This window comes from Entelurus aequoreus, linkage group LG12 (assembly GCF_033978785.1).
Source record: "Entelurus aequoreus isolate RoL-2023_Sb linkage group LG12, RoL_Eaeq_v1.1, whole genome shotgun sequence".
NCBI classification, from domain to species: Eukaryota; Metazoa; Chordata; class Actinopteri; order Syngnathiformes; family Syngnathidae; genus Entelurus; species Entelurus aequoreus.
Window position 1 is genome coordinate 70,070,628 of NC_084742.1, and position 26,273 is coordinate 70,096,900.

At 37.1% G+C, this 26,273-nt stretch overlaps 1 protein-coding gene across 9 annotated transcripts in view; it reads right to left on the minus strand.

The window, feature by feature from the left end:
- Positions 1 to 26,273, minus strand: part of lrrc17 (leucine rich repeat containing 17) — a 112,165-nt gene that overhangs the window by 46,377 nt on the left and 39,515 nt on the right. For all 9 annotated transcript variants that reach the window (XM_062066591.1, XM_062066596.1, XM_062066593.1 and 6 more), the window contains 2 exons: positions 17,954 to 18,256; positions 6,837 to 7,311 (listed from right to left, as the gene is read on the minus strand). In XM_062066591.1, the coding sequence (XP_061922575.1) occupies positions 6,837 to 7,311; positions 17,954 to 18,205 (727 nt within the window). In that variant the 5' untranslated portion in view covers positions 18,206 to 18,256. The remainder of the gene's footprint in view (positions 1 to 6,836; positions 7,312 to 17,953; positions 18,257 to 26,273) is intronic.

Consider the following 26,273-nt stretch of genomic DNA (forward strand, 5'->3'; position numbering starts at 1 on the left):
TGCACGCTTTGTTTGTTTTGGTTTGTCAGACAGACCTTCAAAGTAGGATCTATCGCATGCCTGCGTTTCACCAATCAGATGCAGTCACTGGTGACGTTTGACTCCGTTTCACCAATCAAATGCAGTCACTGGTGACGTTTGACTCCGTTTCCCCAATCAGATGCAGTCACTGGTGACGTTTGACTCCGTTTCACCAATCAAATGCAGTCACTGGTGACGTTTGACTCCGTTTCACCAATCAAACGCAGTCACTGGTGACGTTTGACTCCGTTTCACCAATCAAATGCAGTCACTGGTGACGTTTGACTCCGTTTCACCAATCAAATGCTGTCACTGGTGACGTTTGACTCCGTTTCACCAATCAAATGCAGTCACCGGTGACGTTTGACTCCGTTTCACCAATCAAATGCTGTCACTGGTGACGTTTGACTCCGTTTCACCAATAAAATACAGTCACTGGTGACGTTTGACTCCGTTTCACCAATCAAATGCTGTCACTGGTGACGTTTGACTCCGTTTCACCAATCAAATACAGTCACTGGTGACGTTTGACTCCGTTTCACCAATCAAATACAGTCACTTGTGACGTTTGACTCCGTGTCACCAATCAAATGCAGTCACTGGTGACGTTTGGCTCCGTTTCACCAATCAAATGCTGTCAGTGGTGACGTTTGACTCCGTTTCACCAATCGAATGCAGTCACTGGTGACGTTTGACTCCGTTTCACCAATCAAATACAGTCACTGGTGACGTTTGACTCCGTTTCACCAATCAAATGCTGTCACTGGTGACGTTTGACTCCTTTTCACCAATCAAACAGAGCCAGGCGGTCACATGATTAACAAGCTTAAGCTTACATGAACTCAACGTCAAATTTGAGGAAGCACATCGCGGTAAGTAACGTTAGTAGATATTTTGGCTGTCACCGTAGGCTGATGTTAGCTTCCCTGCTATGAATCACTGTCAAATGTACATCGTGTGGAGACATTTACCGTATTTTTCGGAGTATAAGTCACTTCGGAGTATAAGTCGCACCGGCCGAAAATGCATAATATAGAAGTCTTTATTTTTTAATTATTATGCCATGATTTTATCAGTGAGAACAGATTTTCTTCCATGCGGCCCCTGAGCTAAAATGAGTTTGACACCCCTGATCGACAGTATATCCTGGATTTCTAATTATTAGTCACTGTTTTATGTTCTTACTTGAAATGTTCAGCTATAAATGCAACATGGTAATGCTCCAAGGCTCTCACAAAGTCTGCCATTAGAAGTAGAGTTTACTTACAGCATGTACAGATATATAAAATGTTGTTGGAGGTTTATGGAGGATTTTTAGAGTGCTTCTTAGGAAGAATAGATTGCATCCCAATTACTGTACCTGCAGTTAGCCGCCTCATACTGGCAGTTGTTTACTATTTAAAATGCAAGGAATACGGAAAGACGTGTGTTCTTTTCTCACACAAGGATTGTGGATGATGGGCAAAGTTCCCCAAAAGTGCAGTTCCCACTTAACAATTACAGTCATATAAATGTATTTATTAGGAGTGTGAATCTTTGGGCACTTAACGATTCGATCCGATTCCGACTCTCGGGTTGACGATTCGATCCTTTATTCAATGTGATTCTCGATTCAAACCGATTCTTGCAATTTATTATTTGGTATAATATTTATAATGAAACAGATTAAAGGTTGGAAAATATATTTCTGGTTGCATGGAGATGGCCTAAAAACAAAGACCAAAAAAAAAACCCAAAAAACCATGAACAAACAGATGGACATGATCAATACCAAGTGGTGCACAGAAAAACCGATTCACATCCAAATCTCGATTCTTATTCATCTTTATTCTAGATTAAAATTAAAATAAAAAATACATTAAAAAAATACATAAAAAGGATATATACAGTATATGTATATGTGTATACTGTATGTGTGTATGTATATATATATATATATATGTGTGTGTATATATGTGTATATACAGTACAGGCCAAAGGTTTCAATGCGTTTTCTTTATTTTCATGACTATTTACATAGTAGATTGTCACTGAAGGCATTAAAACTATGAATGAACACATGTGGAGTTATGTACTTAACAAAAAAAAAGGTGAAATAACCGAAAACATGTTTTATATTCTAGTTCCTTCAAAATAGCCACCCTTTGCTCTGATTACTTTTTCGCACACTCTCTGCATTCTCTCGGTGAACTTCCAGAGGTAGTCACCTGAAATGGTTTTCACTTCACAGCTCATGGAGAGAATGCCAAGAGTGTGCAAAGCAGTAATCAGAGCAAAGGGTGGCTATTTTGAAGAAACTAGAATATAAAACGTGTTTCCAGTTATTTCACCTTTTTTTTGTTAAGTACATAACTCCACATGTGTTCATTCATAGTTTTGATGCCTTCAGTGACAATTTACTATGTAAATAGTCATGAAAATAACGAAAACACATTGAAACCTTATTCCTGTACTGTATATACCGGTACACATATATATACACATATATATATACACACAAACAGTATATACATATAATGTATATACAGTATACTTTTTTTTTTTTTAATGTATTTTCTTAATCAATTTTTTTATTTATTTTAATCTAGAATAAAGATGAATAAGAATCGAGATTTGGATGTGTTTTCAGTTATTTCACCTTTTTTTTGTTAAGTACATAACTCCACATGTGTTCAGTCATAGTTTTGATGCCTTCAGTGACAATTTACTATGTAAATAGTCATGAAAATAAAGAAAACTCATTGAAACATTTGGCCTGTACTGTATATACACATATATATATATAGATATACACATACAGTATACACATATACATATATCATCAATCAATCAATGTTTACTGTATATATACTTTTTTTTTTTAATGTATTTTTTTAATCGATTTATTTATTTATTTTAATCTAGAATAAAGATGAATAAGAATCGAGATTTGGATGTGTTTTCAGTTATTTCACCTTTTTTTTGTTCAGTACATAACTCCACATGTGTTCAGTCATAGTTTTGATGCCTTCAGTGACAATCTACAATGTAAATAGTCATGAAAATAAAGAAAAAGCATTGAAACCTTTGGCCTGTACTGTATATACACACACACACATTATATATATATATATATATATATATATATATATATATATATATATATATATATATATATATATATATATATATATATATATATATATATATATATATATATATATAATAGACTCCCTTTTTAGACCAGTTGATCTGCCGTTTCTTTTCTTTTCTTTTCTACTCTACTCCGGGGTGGACCGCTAGCCTGTCCATCAGATGGGGACATCTCTACGCTGCTGACCCGTCTCCGCTCGGGATGGTTCCCGCTGGCCCCACCATGGACTGGACTTTCGCTGATGTGTTGGACTTTCACAATATTATGTCAGACCCACTCGACACCGAGCATGTCGTTGTGGCTTGTACAGCCCTTTGAGACACTTGTGATTTAGGGCTATATAAATAAACATTGATTGATTGATTGATTGATATATATATATATATATATATATATATATATATATACATACAGTATACACATATACATATATCATCAATCAATCAATGTTTACTGTATATATACTTTATATATACTAATATTTTTTTAATCGATTTATTTATTTATTTTAATCTAGAATAAAGATGAATAAGAATCGAGATTTGGATGTGTTTTCAGTTATTTCACCTCTTTTTTGTTAAGTACATAACTCCACATGTGTTCAGTCATAGTTTTGATGCCTTCAGTGACAATCTACAATGTAAATAGTCATGAAAATAAAGAAAAAGCATTGAAACCTTTGGCCTGTACTGTGTATACACATATATATACACATTCAGTATTCACGTATACATATACTGTATATATACTTTTTTTTTTTTTATGTATTTTTTTTATCAATTTTTTTATTTATTTTAATCTAGAATAAAGATGAATAAGAATCGATATTTGGATGTGTTTTCAGTTATTTCACCTTTTTTTTGTTAAGCACATAACTCCACATGTGTTCAGTCATAGTTTTGATGCCTTCAGTGACAATCTACAATAGTCATGAAAATAAAGAAAACCCAGTACTGTAACGTATGTGTAAATATATATATATATATTTATTTCTTCAATCGATTTTTTTGAAAATTTCAAATTGATTTAGAAGTGAGATGATAGTATCGATCATGTCACAACAGCTTTAGCAGATTTTTTTATTTTTTTATTTTTTTTAAAGCTAAATGGGCAGCGAGCGAGTCAGATAGAGACCCCATTCACCAGTCCCTCTGTAGAAATACTTGGAAAATATGCTAAATATCTCTTTCAAATGTGCCTGACACAGGCGTGTGCATTGTGAGTCCATGTGCAGTGAAGAACGAAGATGTTTTTTTGGGGGGTCGGAATCTGGCAGACAAAAACAGTCTATCTGTTCAGTCTTGCACCCAATTCAGAAGTTGTCAAGTCGTTTTTGGAACGGCAACACAGGAACCTTTCTTGGATCATAGAAAATTGAAGACGCACGTTATAGAGCCAGATGTTGATCAATTGGACACACTTCTTTCTCTTTGATTCACCTCATTTTTCTTCACTAATTTTGGCCTGTGTCCATCTTTATGGCTTTCTTCTCATACGGCGGGGTTTCAAAATCAAAGACAGATTTACTACTTCCTCTTTAAAAAAAAAAAACAAGTCTGTTTGTGTGTACACTGCAAAAAGTCAGTGTTCAAAAACAAGAAAAAATAAATACAAAAATGAGGGGTATTTTATTTGAACTAAGCAAAATGATCTGCCAATAGAACAAGAAAATTCGGCTTGTCAAGACTTTCCAAAACAAGTCAAATTAGCTAACCTCAATTAACCCAAAAATACCTTAAAATAAGTATATTCTCACTAATAACAAGTGCACTTTCCTTGGTAGAAGAAAAAAATTAGACCTTTTTGCTCAATATGTTGAAAAATATTCTTAAATTAAGTAAATGCTAGTGCCATTATCTTGACATAATGATTTTTTTTTTCATGCTAGAAATAAGAAATTATGACTTTAAAAAAGTAGTTTTATACTTGTGAGTGTTGATGACACAGCTTTGCAACAGTTGATATTCTAGTTTCAAGCATGTTTTACTCAATATAAGTCATCAAATCTCAGCAACAAGCTGTAATATCTTACTGAGATCATTTAGGACCAAAACCCTTAAAACAAGTAAAACACTCTAACATAAAATCTGCTTAGTGAGAAGAATGATCTTATCAGACAGAAAATAAGCAAATATCACCCTTATTTGACATATTTAAAGGCTTACTGAAATGAAATTGTCTTATTTAAACGGGGATAGCAGATCCATTCTATGTGTCATACTTGATCATTTCGCGATATTGCCATATTTTTGCTGAAAGGATTTAGTAGAGAACATCGACGATAAAGTTCGCAACTTTTGGTCGCTGATAAAAAAAGCCTTGCCTGTACCGGAAGTAGCGTGACGTCACAGGTTGAAAGGCTCCTCACATTTCCCCATTGTTTACACCAGCAGCGAGAGCGATTCAGACCGAGAAAGCGACGATTACCCCATTAATTTGAGCGAGGATGAAAGATTCGTGGATGAGGAACGTAAGAGTGAAGGACTAGAGTGCAGTGCAGGACGCATCTTTTTTCGCTCTGATCGTAACTTAGGTACAAGGGCTCATTGGATTCCACACTTTCTCCTTTTTCTATTGTGGATCACGGATTTGTATTTTAAACCACCTGGGATACTATATCCTCTTGAAAATGAGAGTCGAGAACACGAAATGGACATTCATTTTATCTCCACGACAATACATCGGCAAAGCACTTTAGCTACGGAGCTAACGTGATAGCATCGTGCTTAACTGCAGATAGAAACAAAAGAAACAAGCCCCTGACTGGAAGGATAGACAGAAGATCAACAATACTACCAAACTCTGGACCTGTAACCACACGGTTAATGCTGTACCGCCTGGCGAAGCCTAGCAATGCTGTTGCTAACGACGCCATTGAAGCTAACTTAGCTACAGGACTTCGACAGAGCTATGCTAAAAACATTAGCGCTCCACCTACGCCAGCCCTCATCTGCTCATCAACACCCGTGCTCACCTGCGTTCCGGCGATCGACGGCGCGACGAAGGACTTCACCCGATCATCGATGCGGTCGGCGGCTAGCGTCGGATAGCGCGTCTGCTATCCTCAAAGTCCTACTGGTTGTGTTGCTGCAGCCAGCCGCTAATACACCGATCCCACCTACAGCTTTCTTCTTTGCAGTCTCCATTGTTCATTAAACAAATTGCAAAAGATTCACCAACACAGATGTCCAGAATACTGTGGAATTTTGCGATGAAAACAGAGCTGTTTGTATTGGATTCAATGTGTCCCAATACTTCCGCTTCAACCATTGACGTCACGCGCATACGTCATCATACATAGACGTTTTCAACCGGAAGTTTCCCGGGAAATTTAAAATGTCACTTTATAAGTTAACCGGCCGTATTGGCATGTGTTGCAATGTTAAGATTTCATCATTGATATATAAACTATCAGACTGCGTGGTCGCTAGTAGTGGCTTTCAGTAGGCCTTTAATCTTACTTAGATTTCAGTTTTTGCAGTGTATTAGCCCGTCAGTTTAGCAAGCGGAGTTAAAGTTAAAGGTAAAGTACCACTGATAGTCACACACACTAAGTGTGGTGAAATTACCCTCTGCGTTTGACCCATCCCCTTGTTCCAGTGAGGGGAGCAGTGAGCAGTGGCCGTGCTCGGGAATCATTTTGGTGATTTAAATGATAAACCGTTCAGTGTGACATTCTCACCTTTGTTGCTGCAGTCCAGCAGAGGTTTGGGGAATATGTAGGTGTGGCACATGGATGTCACCACCGGCTTGTTGATGACTGGAGGCTTTGGTCGAGTCCCATCCGCCTCTTTGTCACCTGCACATAACGAGTCCACGTTCAGCTTCTTCAGCTTCTGGCCCCTCAGCGAAAAAGGCTCGGCGCACTTGGCGTAATTGCCCAGGTTGCGGTTGGTTGGCACCTGCAGGGTCCTAATCAGGCTGTCAATCGGGCAGCGGCAGCTCCAGGGGTTGTCGTAGAGACGGAGGTAGGTGAGGCGGGGCATGGGGAGGAGGACCTCCTCCGAGGCCGTTTTCAAGCTGTTGTGCTGCAGCAGGAGCGTCCTGAGTTTGGTCAGACCGCTGAAGGCCCGCTCCTCCACCATGGAGATGTCATTTTGCTGGAGGTCCAAGCTCTTTAGCTGGCTGAACTGGGAGAACATGTTGTTCCTCAGAACCTAAAGAAGGGCGTTAGAAGAATATTATTACTAAACCTGAGGCTCGGAGCAAAACCACAACCCGTTCAGGTGGCAATAATACAGTACTTTTTAAATAAACAATAGAGTATAGTAGGGGTGTAACTACCGTAGTTTTCGGACTATAAGTCGCAGTTTTTTTCCTAGTTTGGCCGGGGGTGCGACTTATACTCAGGAGCGACTTATGTGTGAAATTATTAACACATTAGCGTAAAATATCAAATAATATTATTTAGCTCATTCACGTAAGAGACTAGACCAGGGGTCGGCAACCCAAAATGTTGAAAGAGCCATATTGGACCAAAAATACAAAAACAAATCGGTCTGGAGCCGCAACAAATTAAAAGCCATATTTCATGTGTCATGAGACATAAATTTAATTAAGAGGACTTAAAGGAAACTAAATGAGCTCAAATATAGCTACAAATGAGGCATAATGATGCAATATGTACATATAGCTAGCCTAAATAGCATGTTAGCATCGATTAGCTTGCAGTCATGCAGTGACCAAATATGTCTGATTAGCACTCCACACAAGTCAATAACATCAACAAAACTCACCTTTGTGCCTTCACGCACAACGTTAAAAGTGTGGTGGACAAAATGAGACAGAAAAAGAAGTGGCATAAAACACGTCCTAGAAAGTCGGAGAAAGTTATACATGGAAACAAACTAAGGTGAGTTGAAGGACCGCCAAAATTAGTAGGACAAAACGGCGCTCGCCAAATACTCGAATCAGTGAAGCATGTTTAATATAAACAGTGTGCTTTATAACAATTAGTGTCATGTTTGTCCTCCTACAGAAACCATACTAAAACAAAAAAATAGATTTTTTTTCCCCTCATCTTTTTCCATTCTTCATACATTTTTGAAAAATCTCCAGAGAGCCACTAGGGCGGCGCTAAAGAGCCTCGTGCGGCTCTAGGGCCGCGGGTTGCCGACCCCCGGACTAGACGTACAAGACTTCATGGGATTTAGCGATTAGGAGTGACAGATTGTTTGGTAAACGTTAGGGATGTCCGATAATATCGGCAGGCCGATATTATAACGGCCGATAAATGCGTTAAAATGTAATATCGGAAATTATCGGTATCGGTTTTTTTATCGGTATCGTTTTTTTTTTTTTTTTTTGTTTTTTTAATTAAATCAACATAAAAAACACAAGATACACTTACAATTAATGCACCAACCCAAACCCCCCCCCCCCCCCCCATTCACACTCATTCACACAAAAGGGTTGTTTCTTTCTGTTATTAATATTCTGCTTCCTACATTATATATCAATATATATCAATACAGTCTGCAAGGGATACAGTCCGTAAGCACACATGATTGTGTGTGCTGCTGCTCCACTAATAGTACTAACCTTTAACAGTTAATGTTACTCATTTTCATTAATTACTAGTTTCTATGTAACTGTTTTTATATTGTTTTACTTTCTTTTTTATTCAAGAAAATGTTTTTAATTTATTGATCTTATTTTATTTTATAATTTTTTTAAAAAAGTACCTTATCTTCACCATGCCTGATTGTCCAAATTAGACATAATAATGTGTCAATTCCACGACTGTATATATCGGTTGATATCGGTATCGGTTGATATCGGTATCGGTAATTAAAGAGTTGGACAATATCGGAATATCGGATATCGGCAAAAAGCCATTATCGGACATCCCCAGTAAACGTATAGCATGTTCTATATGTTATAGTTATTTGAATGACTCTTACCATAATATGTTACGTTAACATACCAGTTGGTTATTTATGCCTCATATAACGTACACTTATTCAGCCTGTTGTTCACTATTCTTTATTTATTTTAAATTGCCTTTCAAATGTCTATTCTTGGTGTTGGCTTTTAGCAAATAAATTTCCCCCCAAAAATGCGACATATATGTTTTTTTCCTTCTTTGTTATGCATTTTCGGCCGGTGCGACTTATACTCCGGTGCGACTTATGCTCCGAAAAATACGGTATATAAATTGTTTTAAGTAGACTGTCGATTTTGCAGCAATACATTTACATTTACCAAATTTGACTGTAAAATATAGTTTTGTTTTGTTTTTCACAACTTTTTACTGTAAGAATAAAAACAATACCACCGTTTTTGTTTTTGTTTTTTTGGGGGAGTCGAGGGGGTTTACAGAAAAAGCTGGGAGATTAATTGCCAGAATTTTTGTGTTGAATTGACATTGGTTTTTACAACATTTTATTGTTAATGGAAAAACAGTCCAAGTTATTTTTTTATTTATTCTGGGCTACTTAGCTGCCAGTTTTTCTACCGTAAAAAAAAAAGTACCATCTTTCTATTTACAGTAATACACCGTTAAAAACAACAACCGCAGATTTTACAGTCAAAAACTGGCAGCTCAGTCAACAGAATTTTTATGCAAAAAAACTGTAATATTTTTTTATAATTTACAGTTACATGCTGTAAAGAACAACATACAATTTGTTGTCATTTTTATGAATTTGATGGGTAGTTTTCTGTAAAGTTAAGTATTTTTATTTAGATAAAAACATGTCCGAAAAGTATGATAATATACTGTAATTAGAGATGTCCGATAATGGCTTTTTTGCCGATATCCGATATTGTCCAACTCTTAATTACCGATACCGATATCAACCGATACCGATATATACAGTCGTGGAATTAACACATTATTATGCCTAATTTTGTTGTGATGCCCCGCTGGATGCATTAAACAATGTAACAAGGTTTTTCTAAATAATTCAACTCAAGTTATAGAAAAAAAATGCCAACATGGCACTGCCATATTTATTATTATTGAAGTCACAAAGTGCATTATTTTTTTTAACATGCCTCAAAACAGCAGCTTGGAATTTGGGACATGCTCTCCCTGAGAGAGCATGAGGAGGTTGAGGTGGGCGGGGTTGGGGGGCGGGATTGAGGTGTGGGGGGGATAGGGGGTAGCGGGGGTGTATATTGTAGCATCCCGGAAGAGTCAGTGCTGCAAGGGGTTCTGGGTATTTGTTCTGTTGTGTTGTGTTTATGTTGTGTTACGGTGCGGATGTTGGGTTTTAGCAAATAAATTTCCCCCAAAAATGCAACTTATACTCCAGTGCGACTTATGTATGTTTTTTTCCTCCTTTATTATGCATTTTCGGCAGATGCGACTTATACTCCGGTGCGACTTATACTCCGAAAAATACAGTATACGTGTATATGTATTGAACCGTTTCGGTACGGGGGTTCCGGTTCGGTTCGGAGGTGTACCGAACAAGTTTCCACACGGACATATTAAGTAGCGTATTGCACGTTGTGTAAACAATGCACACAGAGGCACAACACACGGCATGCTAGCAGCTAACGGGCTACAATGTCCTCTTTTCACCGGACATGTCCTCTTTTGCGGAGCTGTCAGGGCGGAGTTTCTTCAATGCCTCAAATGTCCGGCATTTTGAGTTAGGGTTGCGTGTATTTTCAATGTACGTTCAGGGTTAAGAAGGGGTTAAAAACAAAACAAACAGCAGCATTGGTGAGGGAGGGGCAGAGACAGAGAGAGAGAGAGAGAGTTATGATAAACGCGCATGCGTCGCCAGGCTCTGCTTTTTATCCATAGATTTATCGGATTTAATTTTTTATTATCTATAGCGGGGGTGTCAAAAGTGTGCCCCGGAGGCCACAGCTAATGTTGTAAAGGCCCACGGCACATTCTAAAAATACTATTAAAATAAACAAAAACATAACAAAAGTGAAATAAAAAAGCTTAAAGGTTAAATGTAATTTAGAAAAAGTTGCAATGTTGACTAATAAAACAAAGCTCAAATCATTGCTCAAAACATAATATTGAATCAAAATTAGAGATGTCCGATAATATCGGCCGGCCGATATTATTGGCCGATAAATGCTTTAAAATGTAATATCGGAAATTATCGGTATGGGTTTTTTTTTTATTATCGGTATCGTTTTTTTAATTTTTTTAATTTTTATTTTTTTTATTAAATCAACATAAAAAACACAAGATACACTTACAATTAGTGCACCAACCCAAAAAACCTCCCTCCCCCCATTTACACTCATTCACACAAAAGGGTTGTTTCTTTCTGTTATTAATATTCTGCTTCCTACATTATATATCAATATATATCAATACAGTCTGCAAGGGATACAGTCCGTAAGCACACATGATTGTGCGTGCTGCTGCTCCACTAATAGTACTAACCTTTAACAGTTCATTTCACTCATTTTCATTCATTACTAGTTTCTATGTAACTGTTTTTATATTGTTTTACTTTCTTTTTTATTCAAGAAAATGTTTTTAATTTATTTATCTTATTTTATTTTATTAATTTAAAAAAAAAAGGACCTTATCTTCACCATACCTGGTTGTCCAAATTAGGCATAATAATGTGTTAATTCCACAACTGTATATATCGGTATCGGTTGATATCGGTATCGGTAATTAAAGAGTTGGACAATATCGGAATATCGGATATCGGCAAAAAGCCATTATCGGACATCCCTAATCAAAATCAATGTTATTATGAATTATTGACCTATCCAAGGTTCCCATTACTTCATATCAAATATTCCACTAAGAAAAATATATTTGGTGGAAGTTTTTGCAAATTTGGTGAATAAATAACCCAAAAATGTATATTTTGTTGTTTTCTTACTGTACCGAAAATGAAAACGTGACCTCTAAACCAAGGGTCTCAAACTCAATTTACCTGGAGGCCACTGGATGCAGAAACTGGGTGAGGCTGGGCCGCTAGAAAAGATTTCTTTAAAAAAAATCTAGATTTGGTGGTAGCGGCGGTGTATATTGTAGCCCGGAAGAGTTAGGGCTACAAGGGATTCTGGGTATTTGTTGTGTTGTGTTTGTGTTGTGTTACGGTGCGGATGTTCTCCCGAAATGTGTTTGTCATTCTTGTTTGGTGTGGGTTCACAGTGTGGCGCATATTTGTAACAGCGGTAGAAAATGGATGGATATTGGAGTATGGGATCCATTATTCAAATTAGTTTGAACTCTTAAATGAACCTAAAATATGACTTCTTTTATCTTTGTGGAACATTTTGGACACAATGTGTTGTCAATCTTCTGAGATGCGATGCAAGTGTAAGCCACTGTGACATGTGTTCATTTTTTAAATGTTTTTATGTTATTTTTTATAAATGGCTGTGATGATAATGTCAATGAGGGATTTGTAATCACTGCTATATAGGAATTCTTATAGCGGTACGGCTCGGTCGATAGAGTGGCCGTGGCAGCAACCTGAGGGTTCCAGGTTCGATCCCCGCTTCCGCCATCCTAGTCACTGCCATTGTGTCCTTGGGGAAGACATTTTACCCACCTGCTCCCAGTGCCACTGACACTTACATCATGTGTTGCCTTCATTATAACACTTATATAAGGCTTTTAAAGCCATTTTGATAGTAGGCTAATATAGACACTTACATCATGTGTTGCCTTCATTATAACACTTATATACGACTTTTAAAGTCATTTTGATAGTAGGCTAATATAGACACTTACATCATGTGTTGCCTTCATTATAACACTTATATAAGACTTTTAAAGTCATTTTGATAGTAGGCTAATATAGACACTTACATCATGTGTTGCCTTCATTATAACACTTATATAAGGCTTTTAAAGCCATTTTGACAGTAGGCTAATATAGACACTTACATCATGTGTTGCCTTCATTATAACACTTATATAAGACTTTTAATGTCATTTTGATAGTAGGCTAATATAGACACTTACATCATGTGTTGCCTTCATTATAACACTTATATAAGACTTTTAAAGTCATTTTGATAGTAGGCTAATATAGACACTTACATCATGTGTTGCCTTCATTATAACACTTATATAAGACTTTTAAAGTCATTTTGACAGTAGGCTAATATAGACACTTACATCATGTGTTGCCTTCATTATAACACTTATATAAGACTTTTAAAGTCATTTTGATAGTAGGCTAATATAGCTAATATAGACACTTACATCATGTGTTGCCTTCATTATAACACTTATATAAGACTTTTAATGTCATTTTGATAGTAGGCTAATATAGACACTTACATCATGTGTTGCCTTCATTATAACACTTATATAAGACTTTTAAAGTCATTTTGATAGTAGGCTAATATAGACACTTACATCATGTGTTGCCTTCATTATAACACTTATATAAGACTTTTAAAGTCATTTTGACAGTAGGCTAATATAGACACTTACATCATGTGTTGCCTTCATTATAACACTTATATAAGACTTTTAAAGTCATTTTGATAGTAGGCTAATATAGCTAATATAGACACTTACATCATGTGTTGCCTTCATTATAACACTTATATAAGACTTTTAAAGTCATTTTGATAGTAGGCTAATATAGCTAATATAGACACTTACATCATGTGTTGCCTTCATTATAACACTTATATAAGACTTTTAAAGTCATTTTGATAGTAGGCTAATACAGCTAATATAGACACTTACATCACGTGTTGCCTTCATTATAACACTTATATAAGACTTTTAAAGTCATTTTGACAGTAGGCTAATATCGCTAATATAAACACTTACATCATGTGTTGCCTTCATAATAACACTTATATAAGACTTTTAAAGCCATTTTGATAGTAGGCTAATACAGCTAATATAAACACTTACATCATGTGTTGCCTTCATTATAACACTTATATAAGACTTTTAAAGTCATTTTGACAGTAGGCTAATATAGCTAATATAAACACTTACATCATGTGTTGCCTTCATTATAACACTTATATAAGACTTTTAAAGTCATTTTGATAGTAGGCTAATATAGACACTTACATCATGTGTTGCCTTCATTATAACACTTATATAAGACTTTTAAAGTCATTTTGACAGTAGGCTAATATAGACACTTACATCATGTGTTGCCTTCATTATAACACTTATATAAGACTTTTAAAGTCATTTTGATAGTAGGCTAATATAGCTCATATAGACACTTACATCATGTGTTGCCTTCATTATAACACTTATATAAGACTTTTAATGTCATTTTGATAGTAGGCTAATATAGACACTTACATCATGTGTTGCCTTCATTATAACACTTATATAAGACTTTTAAAGTCATTTTGATAGTAGGCTAATATAGACACTTACATCATGTGTTGCCTTCATTATAACACTTATATAAGACTTTTAAAGTCATTTTGACAGTAGGCTAATATAGACACTTACATCATGTGTTGCCTTCATTATAACACTTATATAAGACTTTTAAAGTCATTTTGATAGTAGGCTAATATAGCTAATATAGACACTTACATCATGTGTTGCCTTCATTATAACACTTATATAAGACTTTTAATGTCATTTTGATAGTAGGCTAATATAGACACTTACATCATGTGTTGCCTTCATTATAACACTTATATAAGACTTTTAAAGTCATTTTGATAGTAGGCTAATATAGACACTTACATCATGTGTTGCCTTCATTATAACACTTATATAAGACTTTTAAAGTCATTTTGACAGTAGGCTAATATAGACACTTACATCATGTGTTGCCTTCATTATAACACTTATATAAGACTTTTAAAGTCATTTTGATAGTAGGCTAATATAGCTAATATAGACACTTACATCATGTGTTGCCTTCATTATAACACTTATATAAGACTTTTAAAGTCATTTTGATAGTAGGCTAATATAGCTAATATAGACACTTACATCATGTGTTGCCTTCATTATAACACTTATATAAGACTTTTAAAGTCATTTTGATAGTAGGCTAATACAGCTAATATAGACACTTACATCACGTGTTGCCTTCATTATAACACTTATATAAGACTTTTAAAGTCATTTTGACAGTAGGCTAATATCGCTAATATAAACACTTACATCATGTGTTGCCTTCATAATAACACTTATATAAGACTTTTAAAGCCATTTTGATAGTAGGCTAATACAGCTAATATAAACACTTACATCATGTGTTGCCTTCATTATAACACTTATATAAGACTTTTAAAGTCATTTTGACAGTAGGCTAATATAGCTAATATAAACACTTACATCATGTGTTGCCTTCATTATAACACTTATATAAGACTTTTAAAGTCATTTTGATAGTAGGCTAATATAGACACTTACATCATGTGTTGCCTTCATTATAACACTTATATAAGACTTTTAAAGTCATTTTGACAGTAGGCTAATATAGACACTTACATCATGTGTTGCCTTCATTATAACACTTATATAAGACTTTTAAAGTCATTTTGATAGTAGGCTAATATAGCTAATATAGACACTTACATCATGTGTTGCCTTCATTATAACACTTATATAAGACTTTTAATGTCATTTTGATAGTAGGCTAATATAGACACTTACATCATGTGTTGCCTTCATTATAACACTTATATAAGACTTTTAAAGTCATTTTGATAGTAGGCTAATATAGACACTTACATCATGTGTTGCCTTCATTATAACACTTATATAAGACTTTTAAAGTCATTTTGACAGTAGGCTAATATAGACACTTACATCATGTGTTGCCTTCATTATAACACTTATATAAGACTTTTAAAGTCATTTTGATAGTAGGCTAATATAGCTAATATAGACACTTACATCATGTGTTGCCTTCATTATAACACTTATATAAGACTTTTAAAGTCATTTTGATAGTAGGCTAATATAGCTAATATAGACACTTACATCATGTGTTGCCTTCATTATAACACTTATATAAGACTTTTAAAGTCATTTTGATAGTAGGCTAATACAGCTAATATAGACACTTACATCACGTGTTGCCTTCATTATAACACTTATATAAGACTTTTAAAGTCATTTTGACAGTAGGCTAATATCGCTAATATAAACACTTACATCATGTGTTGCCTTCATAATAACACTTATATAAGACTTTTAAAGCCATTTTGATAGTAGGCTAATACAGCTAATATAAACACTTACATCATGTGTTGCCTTCATAATAACACTTATATAAGACTTTTAAAGTCATTTTGATAGTAGGCTAATATAGACACTTACATCATGTGTTGCCTTCATTATAACACTTATATAAGACTTTTAAAGTCATTTTGACAGTAGGCTAATATAGACACTTACATCATGTGTTGCCTTCATTATAACACTTATATAAGACTTTTAAAGTCATTTTGATAGTAGGCTAATATAGCTAATATAGACACTTACATCATGTGTTGCCTTCATTATAACACTTATATAAGACTTTTAATGTCATTTTGATAGTAGGCTAATATAGACACTTACATCATGTGTTGCCTTCATTATAACACTTATATAAGACTTTTAAAGTCATTTTGATAGTAGGCTAATATAGACACTTACATCATGTGTTGCCTTCATTATAACACTTATACAAGACTTTTAAAGTCATTTTGACAGTAGGCTAATATAGACACTTACATCATGTGTTGCCTTCATTATAACACTTATATAAGACTTTTAAAGTCATTTTGATAGTAGGCTAATATAGCTAATATAGACACTTACATCATGTGTTGCCTTCATTATAACACTTATATAAGACTTTTAAAGTCATTTTGATAGTAGGCTAATATAGCTAATATAGACACTTACATCATGTGTTGCCTTCATTATAACACTTATATAAGACTTTTAAAGTCATTTTGATAGTAGGCTAATACAGCTAATATAGACACTTACATCACGTGTTGCCTTCATTATAACACTTATATAAGACTTTTAAAGTCATTTTGACAGTAGGCTAATATCGCTAATATAAACACTTACATCATGTGTTGCCTTCATAATAACACTTATATAAGACTTTTAAAGCCATTTTGATAGTAGGCTAATACAGCTAATATAAACACTTACATCATGTGTTGCCTTCATAATAACACTTATATAAGACTTTTAAAGTCATTTTGACAGTAGGCTAATATAGCTAATATAAACACTTACATCATGTGTTGCCTTCATTATAACACTTATATAAGACTTTTAAAGTCATTTTGATAGTAGGCTAATATAGACACTTACATCATGTGTTGCCTTCATAATAACACTTATATAAGACTTTTAAAGCCATTTTGATAGTAGGCTAATACAGCTAATATAAACACTTACATCATGTGTTGCCTTCATTATAACACTTATATAAGGCTTTACATTTTTTGCGGCTCCAGACAGATTTTTTTGTTGTGGTATTTTTGGTCCAATATGGCTCTTTCACCATTTTGGGTTGCCAACCCCTGCCCTAAGGGTTACGATATATATTGTACTGGTTTTGATAATGAAAATATAAAAATGGCCCCTGCATGCTTTTATTTTCTAGTGTGCAAGCCCTCAGTGGAAAAAACTTTTGACAACCCTGATTTAAATGAAAAGGCAAGACTGTTATAGGCTGCAGTTCCGGATCTTCCTTTGATCTCAGCCCCCTGTGATGCTGCGCAGATGTTCATGATATCAACAATGCGGCTGTATTTTGGGTTGTATCGAGAGGTCGGGACCACTTACAGCCCGGAAATGAGTCCAGATATGAAAGTGCAATGGACAAGCTGTGTCTGGACCGGAGCAGGTGCTACGTATCCTGTATCTGGCTAAGAACTGCTTGTACTTGCCTGGATTTTATTCCTGGCCAGCAGCAGGTGGTTGATGTCTTTGGGCCAGTCTTGCATCACGGCGGTCAACTGTCTGTCCTGGCAGTCCAGGTACTTGTCCCCCGCCTCTATGTACTCCTTACACTCTTGCGTTTGACGCCTCACGACGCCGGCCCTGCCCTTACCCCGCGTACGGCCCCACTCGGGCTTTCCCCGGCGAGGCTCGCCGAACCGGAGGAGAAGAAGGAGGCACAGGGCGGCGAGGAGACGCATGTTGGATGCTGGTCACGTCGGAAATGGGAATGGGGGATATTGTTGTCACAGCTGGAAAAGAAGAACCAAAAGGTCAATGAAACTAAAAGGTTATACTCTCAAGGCACCTTGGGTACATTCTTACCAGGAAAACTGTGTAAATGTTTACAACATTCTCACGTTAACATGTTCATGTAACTGAATTTGTTCACAGAGTGAATGACTGAGCATTTCATGGAAGCGGCTTTCATACCCAATCATGGCGCCCACCTGTTCCCAATTAGCCTGTTCACCTGAAGGGTGTCCCAGAGAAGTGTTGGATGAGCATTCCTCAACTTTCTCAGTCATTTTTTTGCCACTTGTGTCAGCTTTTTTTAAACACATTGCAGGCATCAAAATTCCAAATGAGCTAATAATTGCAAAAAATAACGTTTTTTCAGTTCGAAGGTTAAATATCTTGTCTTTGCAGTCTATTCAATTGAATGTAGGTGGAAAAGGATTTGCAAATCATTGTATTTTGTTTTTATTTACGATTTACACAACGTGGTTTTGGGTTTTGGCTCAGTGGCCAAGTGGTTAGAGCAGACCCGGGCATTCTGCGGCCCGCGGGCCACATCCGGCCCTTTGTGCGTCCCTGTCCGGCCCGCGTGAGGCCAATTATAAATTACAAAATACATTTTAAAAAGTATCCATGTCGAGTGTGCAATACAACGGTGCTGCTTTTGTTTTGAAAAGCGTTATTTGTGCGTGATTGTGAGTGCATGTGAACAGCTGCAATCACAAATCACAAAATAAAGTTGAAAAAACATCTATGTCGTGCGCGCAATACAACTGTGCTGCTTTTATTTTGAAAAGTGTTATTTATGGGCGTATGTCCGTGTGTAACGTGTGAGTGAAGGTGCACATGCAGCGACAAGTGATGCACGGTTTACGCCCGAGACGCTAAAAAGAGAAAAGTTGATGAGGAATGGCGTGTTTTCAACAAGACATGGACTGCCAAGCAACGTTCCCTCTAAGGTGCGCGCCTGCGCAATTGCGCACTTCTCAAGCGTCCTCTGCGCACAGCAAATATATGCCGCGCACCAAATCAAATCCCATCTGAATTTAAACAAAATAAACACATTTATTCTGTGTAATTTTGCAATGCAACTCTGAGTGACAACAAGCGGCCCTAACGGTGTTCGTCAACACCGTTCAATTGAACACCGTTCAATTATTGTAACGTCTATCGAGATGCTTCGAGGACACGAATTATATCAATCACTTTATTGAGCAAAACTGTTTATATTCGGACATAACCACACCAAAAACATGAGTAAAAAACGTCTATCTCGAAAATCTAGTCATTTTCTGCCGTACAAACCAGGCCAACACAAACTTGTCATCTGTCACCAACACGCATAGCACTAAACCACTGGTGCGTTTATGGCCACACAAAAAGTTGGACAACTCAAACACCACACAAAGTTACACTATGACTCCTCAGTCATACGTGTGCTTATTTTACTGTCATTTATTATTAATGTTAATTTATTGATATTAATCATGGAATGCTGTTATTAGATAAAGTTACAGGAATGCACACTTCATCCTATGCTTACATTTCATTGTGCAACATGAGGATGTTTAAGGGGAACTAAATGTGATCTCTGAAAGGGGTACAAATAATTTCCAAAGCAGTGCTTTTGGTATAAAGTTAAGTTAGGTTAAATGAAAGTATTATTATTATTATTATTATTAATTATTATTATTATTATTTATCTTACGGTATATATCAAAAATAATATTGAGCAAAATGTAATTGAAATATTGTCGATGTGGCCCTCCAGCAGTGCTCGGGTTGCTCATGCGGCCCCCGGTAAAAATTAATTGCCCACCCCTGGGTTAGAGTGTCCGACCTGAGATCGGTAGGTCGTGAGTTCCAACCCCGGCCGAGTCATACCAAGGACTATAAAAACGGGACCCATTTTTTCTTTTCTTTTTTTCATTTATTTATTTATTTCAGGCAATGACAAAGACGTACAAGTTGACAAAACATAATAATATAAATTAATATAGTGCATTATTGTCCAGTTTTGCCTGAAAGGGAGTGGGAAGAAGATAACTTAGACCCATTACCTCCCTGCTTGACACTCCGCATCAAGGGTTGGAATTGGGGGTTAAATCACCAAAAATGATTCCCGGGCGCGGCCACTGCTGCTGCTCACTGCTCCCCTCACCTCAAGGGTGATGGGTCAAATGCAGAGAATCATTTCGCCACACCTAGTGTGTGTGTGACAATCATGGGTACTTTAACTTAGTTTTTTTTACTTTTGTAGATTGGCTATATTGTTATTCCCGCCACTAGCTCAATATACTTCAGTGTTTGAAATCAATTAAGATATAATAATAAATATATAATCATTAATAATATAATAAATAGCATACAATAAATAGTAATAATTAATAAATGACTTTATTCGTTATGCTGTGTTATTATTTGAACTGCATAACTTTTTAAATTGTAGCAGAAACATTTGTACAAAGTATCGGTATAGGATCGGTATCGCCGATAGAAGCCTAACTTTTACTCGGTATCGAATCGGAAATAAAATCAGTGGTATCGCACATCACTACTTTGCCGAGTTTTTTATTTTATCACTGGACTGTTAAAATTCCTAGCGTGCTACCCCAGTGCTATATTAGCGACCAACCACCACCATGAGAAGGCCTCCTTCAACTCGGAAGTCGGAAGTCTCAGATGTGCTTCACTTTTAGCTTACTTTGAGTTTTGGGGAAGGTGGAGTTACCCCTCAGTCATCATTGCTCCCAGGTCCACTCTGACCCAGGGTGGTAGTACCTGTCAGGGTCCCAGCTATGGGTTGAATAGCATTTTAAAGACCTCAACGGTGGAAGTGGCGGAGGATGACACTGCATGTCACAACGGCACTGAAGGCGGATGAAGGCTGCAACAGAGGGTGGTCTCCAGTCGTCATGGATCCATGCCACTGGATCAAGGCCCCTCTCTGCCAAGGACCGTGTGGTGGCTGCTGGCGCATCAGTCTCCCTACGCTAAAAGACGTCACGCGCAGGCGTCCTCCCGAATGGGAACCCATCCATTCTGAGGACAGTCATACTCGACTACGAGTGACTGCCGATGATGATGACTTTGACAGTGGAACTGTTGATAATTTAGGCAAATATAAAAGACATTTTGACCTAACCCTGTCCCTGTCTCGTCTCCTACCCACTTAAACCCTTTGCACACTCCCTTTGTTAGGCAAGGCAAGGCAAGGCAACTTTATTTGTATAGCGCTTTTCATACACAAGGCAGACTCAAAGTGCTTCACAGACAACAAAGTGAAATGAAAGAAAATAAAAGCAAAATTAAAATGCAGACAATAAAAATAAAAACAGTGCAGACGTTAAAAGTTAAAAGATTAAAAGATTTAGCTGAAAGCTAAGGTGAACATAAAAGTCTTCAGTCTAGTTTTAAAAGTAGTGAGAGTTGGGGAGAGTCTGACATCTTCAGGAAGTTTATTCCAGCTATGTGTTGCATAGTGACTGAATGATGATCTCCCTTGATTTGAGTTTACTCTTGGAACCGCTAACAGATTGCTCTCAGAAGATCTTAGTGATCTAGAGGGCGTATATAGTGGGAGCATATCAGTGATATACTTGGGCCCTAGACCATGTAGTGATTTATATGTGAGCAGGAGGATTTTGAAATCTATTCTCTGATGTACAGGGAGCCAATGTAAGGATTTAAGAATTGGTGTAATGTGCTCACATTTTTTGGTCTTTGTTAGAACTCTAGCAGCAGCGTTCTGAACAAGCTGTAGCTGCCTGACAGTTTTTTTGGGAAGACCTGCAAGGAGACCATTACAATAGTCTAGCCTACTGGTAATAAAGGCATGTACAAGTTTTTCTAAGTCTTGAGCTGACATGAGCCCTCTAAGTCTTTTTACATTTTTGAGGTGATAGTAGGCCGATTTTGTTACTGATTTGATGTGACTGTCGAAATGTAAATCAGAATCTAAAATAACCCCAAGATTTCTGGCTTTATTTGAGGTTTTCAGGGACAGTGATTGAAGGTGTTGGATGACTTTAAACCTTTCTTTTTTAGCACCAAAAACAATTATCTCAGTTTTATCTTCATTTAGTTGTAGGAAATTTTGGCACATCCAGTGTTTGACTTGCTCAATGCACTGGCACAGAAGATCTATGGGGCGATAGTCATTTGGTGATAGCGCTACATAGATTTGGGTGTCATCGGCATAGCAATGATGGTCAATGTTATTATTTTGCATGATTTGTCCTAGTGGGAGCATATAGATGTTAAATAAAGTCGGCCCCAAGATTGAACCTTGGGGGACTCCACACGTTACGTTGGTTGGTTCTGATACAAAGTCACCAATGGAAACAAAATAGTTCCTATCTTGTAGATATGACTTGAACCAGCTTAAAACTGTGCCTGAGATCCCCACCCAGTTTTCCAACCTGTCCAAAAGTATTGAGTGGTCGACAGTGTCAAATGCAGCACTGAGGTCCAAAAGCATTAATACTGAAGTTTTGCCAGAGTCTGTGTTTAGACGGATGTCATTTATAACTTTAAGAAGAGGTCGAAATCCTGACTGGAAGTTGTTGTGGCAGCCAGTAGAAGCCAAGAAGTGATTTAGTTGTTGGAGGACAACTTTCTCAATTATTTTACTTATGAATGGTAGATTTGAAATTGGTCTGTAGTTGTTGATAACAGAGGCATCTAGGCTCTGCTTTTTTAGAAGAGGTTTAATGACTGCAGTTTTGAAAGCCTTCGGGAAATTGCCCGATTTAATCGAATTATTAACTATTTGCAAGATGTCTGTTGATAGGCAGTCAAAAACATTCTTAAAGAAGTTGGTAGGTAAAACATCAAGGCAGCAGGTGGATGACTTTAGAGCTGTCACCGTTTCCACTAGAGTTTTAGAGTCTATGGCATTAAAGCTTGCCATCATTGCTGTGTTACTTTTGCCTAAATGGGGTGGTGATCCAACTTTTTTACTTGAGATATTGATGGTGCGTCTGATGCCTTCAATTTTATCAGTATAAAAGAATGCAAAGTCATTGCATTTCTGCGTGGAATGGAGTTCGGCTGGTATTTGTGTTGGGGGTTTAGTCAGTCTGTCAACGATTGTGAATAGGGTTTTGGCCTTATTTGTGTTGCTGTTTATGATATTGGAGAAGAATGTTTCTCTAGCACTTTTTAAGACTTTTTGTTAGTAATATGGCCTTTGTAGTCTGGGATAAACTGCAGGGATCAGATCCATTAGTGATCTGTACGTTAAAAGAACGTTTGCGTCCTTCGACCAGTTTGCCCACAAATTTGGCCTTCATATTTGCAATTCAGGGACTTTACCCAAAGGCACCTCCCCTGGCTTTCCTGATCGTACATCTGCAACTCTGACAGAACCTCAACCCATATTCCAAAGGCAATATCTCCAAACTATATGCAGCCATTAGTTCATGCCGCTCCGTGACTGGTGATTTGCGTGCTACGTGGTCTTCGAGACTCAACATAGAGATAGATGAAGAAACCTAGGAGTTGGTTTTGGAACGGGTCCACTCCTCTTCAACCTGTGTTAGACAGAGTCATAGAGTACAATGCGAGGTGGTACACAGAGTCCACCGGTCAAAAAGCAAACTGGCTCGCATTTTCCCTGAATTGGATCCAGTGGTGTCATCAAGGAATAACTAATCTTACCCACATGTTTTGGACCTGCTCTGTCCCAGTTTTGTGTTTCTTTCAATTACAGCTGTTTCCTCAATTCATGTCAGTCCCTCTGCGTCATTCAGCGTGTTACCTTCAAACATTTCATTGCCGATCTTTTGGCTATTCTCCACTTGCTTGCAAGGAGGGCCGTCCTACACTGGGAGAATCGTTGGATCACTTGGATACCAGATGCTCTGTCCTACACTGGGAGAATCATTGAATCACTTGGATAAGTGAAGTGAAGTGAATTATATTTATATAGCGCTTTTTCTCAAGTGACTCAAAGCGCTTTACATTGTGAAACCCAATATCTAAGTTACATTTAAACCAGTGTGGGTGGCACTGGGAGCAGGTGGGTAAAGTGTCTTGCCCAAGGACACAACGGCAGTGACTAGGATGGCGGAAGCAGGGATCGAACCTGCAACCCTCAAGTTGCTGGCACGGCCACTCTACCAACCGAGCTATACCGCCCCAATACTAGATGGATACTAGATGCTCTGTCCTACACTGGGAGAATTGTTGAATCACTTGGATACTAGATGCTCTGTTCTACACTGGGAGAATCGTTGGATCACTTGGATACCAGATGCTCCGTCCTACACTGGGAGAATCATTGAATCACTTGGATACTAGATGCTATGTCCTACACTGGGAGAATCATTGAATCACTTGGATACTAGATGCTATGTCCTACACTGGGAGAATCATTGAATCACTTGGATACTAGATGCTCTGTCCTACACTGGGAGAATCGTTAGATCACTTGGATACTAGATGCTCTGTTCTACACTGGGAGAATCGTTAGATCACTTGGATACTAGATGCTCTGTCCTACACTGGGAGAATCGTTAGATCACTTGGATACTAGATGCTCTGTCCTACACTAGGAGAATCGTTTGATCACTTGGATACTAGATGCTCTGTCCTACACTGGGAGAATCGTTAGATCACTTGGATACTAGATGCTCTGTCCTACACTGGGAGAATCATTGGATCACTTGGATACTAGATGCTCTGTCCTACACTGGGAGAATCGTTGGATCACTTGGATACTAGATGCTCTGTCTTACATGAAGTTGGAAAATATAAGGCACTGCCTTCAGGGATGTCATCCCAAAAAATGCCACTCATTTGAGGAACATGTTGACTCTCTGGGACTGATCATGCTGCCTTGGTGCGCCCCTTCAGTCAACCCAACAGTTCATTTGTTAAACATTACAGCTACCAAGTCATGATGTCATCACTTTTGTAGTCTCCATTTTTTCCAAGTTTTTTTTTTTTTTTATCTTAAATGTGTCTTCTTTACAGTACAGGCCAACAAGTTGGACACACTTTCTCATTTCAATGCATTTTCTTTACTTTCAAGACTATTTACATTGTAGATTGTCACTGAAGGCATCAAAACTATGACACCTGTGAAGTGAAAACCCTTTCAGGTGACTACCTCTTGAAGCTCTTTGAGAGAATGCCAAGAGTGTGCAAAGCAGTAATCAGAGCAAAGGGTGGCTATTTGGAAGAAACTAGAATATGAAACATGTTTTCAGGTATTTCACCTTTTTTTGTTAAGTACATAACTCCACATGTGTTCATTCGTAGTTTCGATGCCTTCAGTGACAATCTACAATGTAAATAGTCATAGAAATAAAGAATACCAATTGAATGAGAAGGTGTGTCCAAACTTCTGGCCTGTACTGTATATAGATATTTACTATTTGTTGCCATTGGTCTTATCAAAATGTATTTTGTCTTTTGCTGTTTGTTTTTCTTCTCTTTGGTTTCGTGTTTTATAAGCCTTTACATTACTAACAAGTCTGTAGTTGTGAGGACCGTTTTTGGACCTAAAGGGTAAAAAGTGTAACTTTTTTTCAAGGTTATTTGATCAATGCAATTACCTTCTGTCATGATAGACTGATGCTGCTTTAAGGTCAAATAGGTATGTCCGGGTGTACAGTGAGTCAGTTCCAATTGTACCAAACCGCGACTTTACAGTTGTTCAGAGGAACAAGACCATCATCAGGATGATCCTTTGTGTGAATAACAGACAGAAGCAGCTGAGAATGTATGCTGGAAGGCATTTTCCATCCCACTGAGCATTCCTAGATAGTCAATCACCTCGAAGTAGTCACTTGCAATGTCTGAGGTTCTGCCCTCAAAAAACATGATTGCACTATTAAGTCTGTGTACTGAGATGCAGGTATGACAGCAGGTACTATCTGCTTATATGCCGCGCAAAAGATCATAAACACTCTTTCAACCCTAATTCCGTTTATAGTCGAGACATTTTTCCAAGCAGGATCGTTTTGCCTTCACAGCTGTCATAAATGCATTCCACAGCAAACCCAATGCGGTTCACCGTCATGC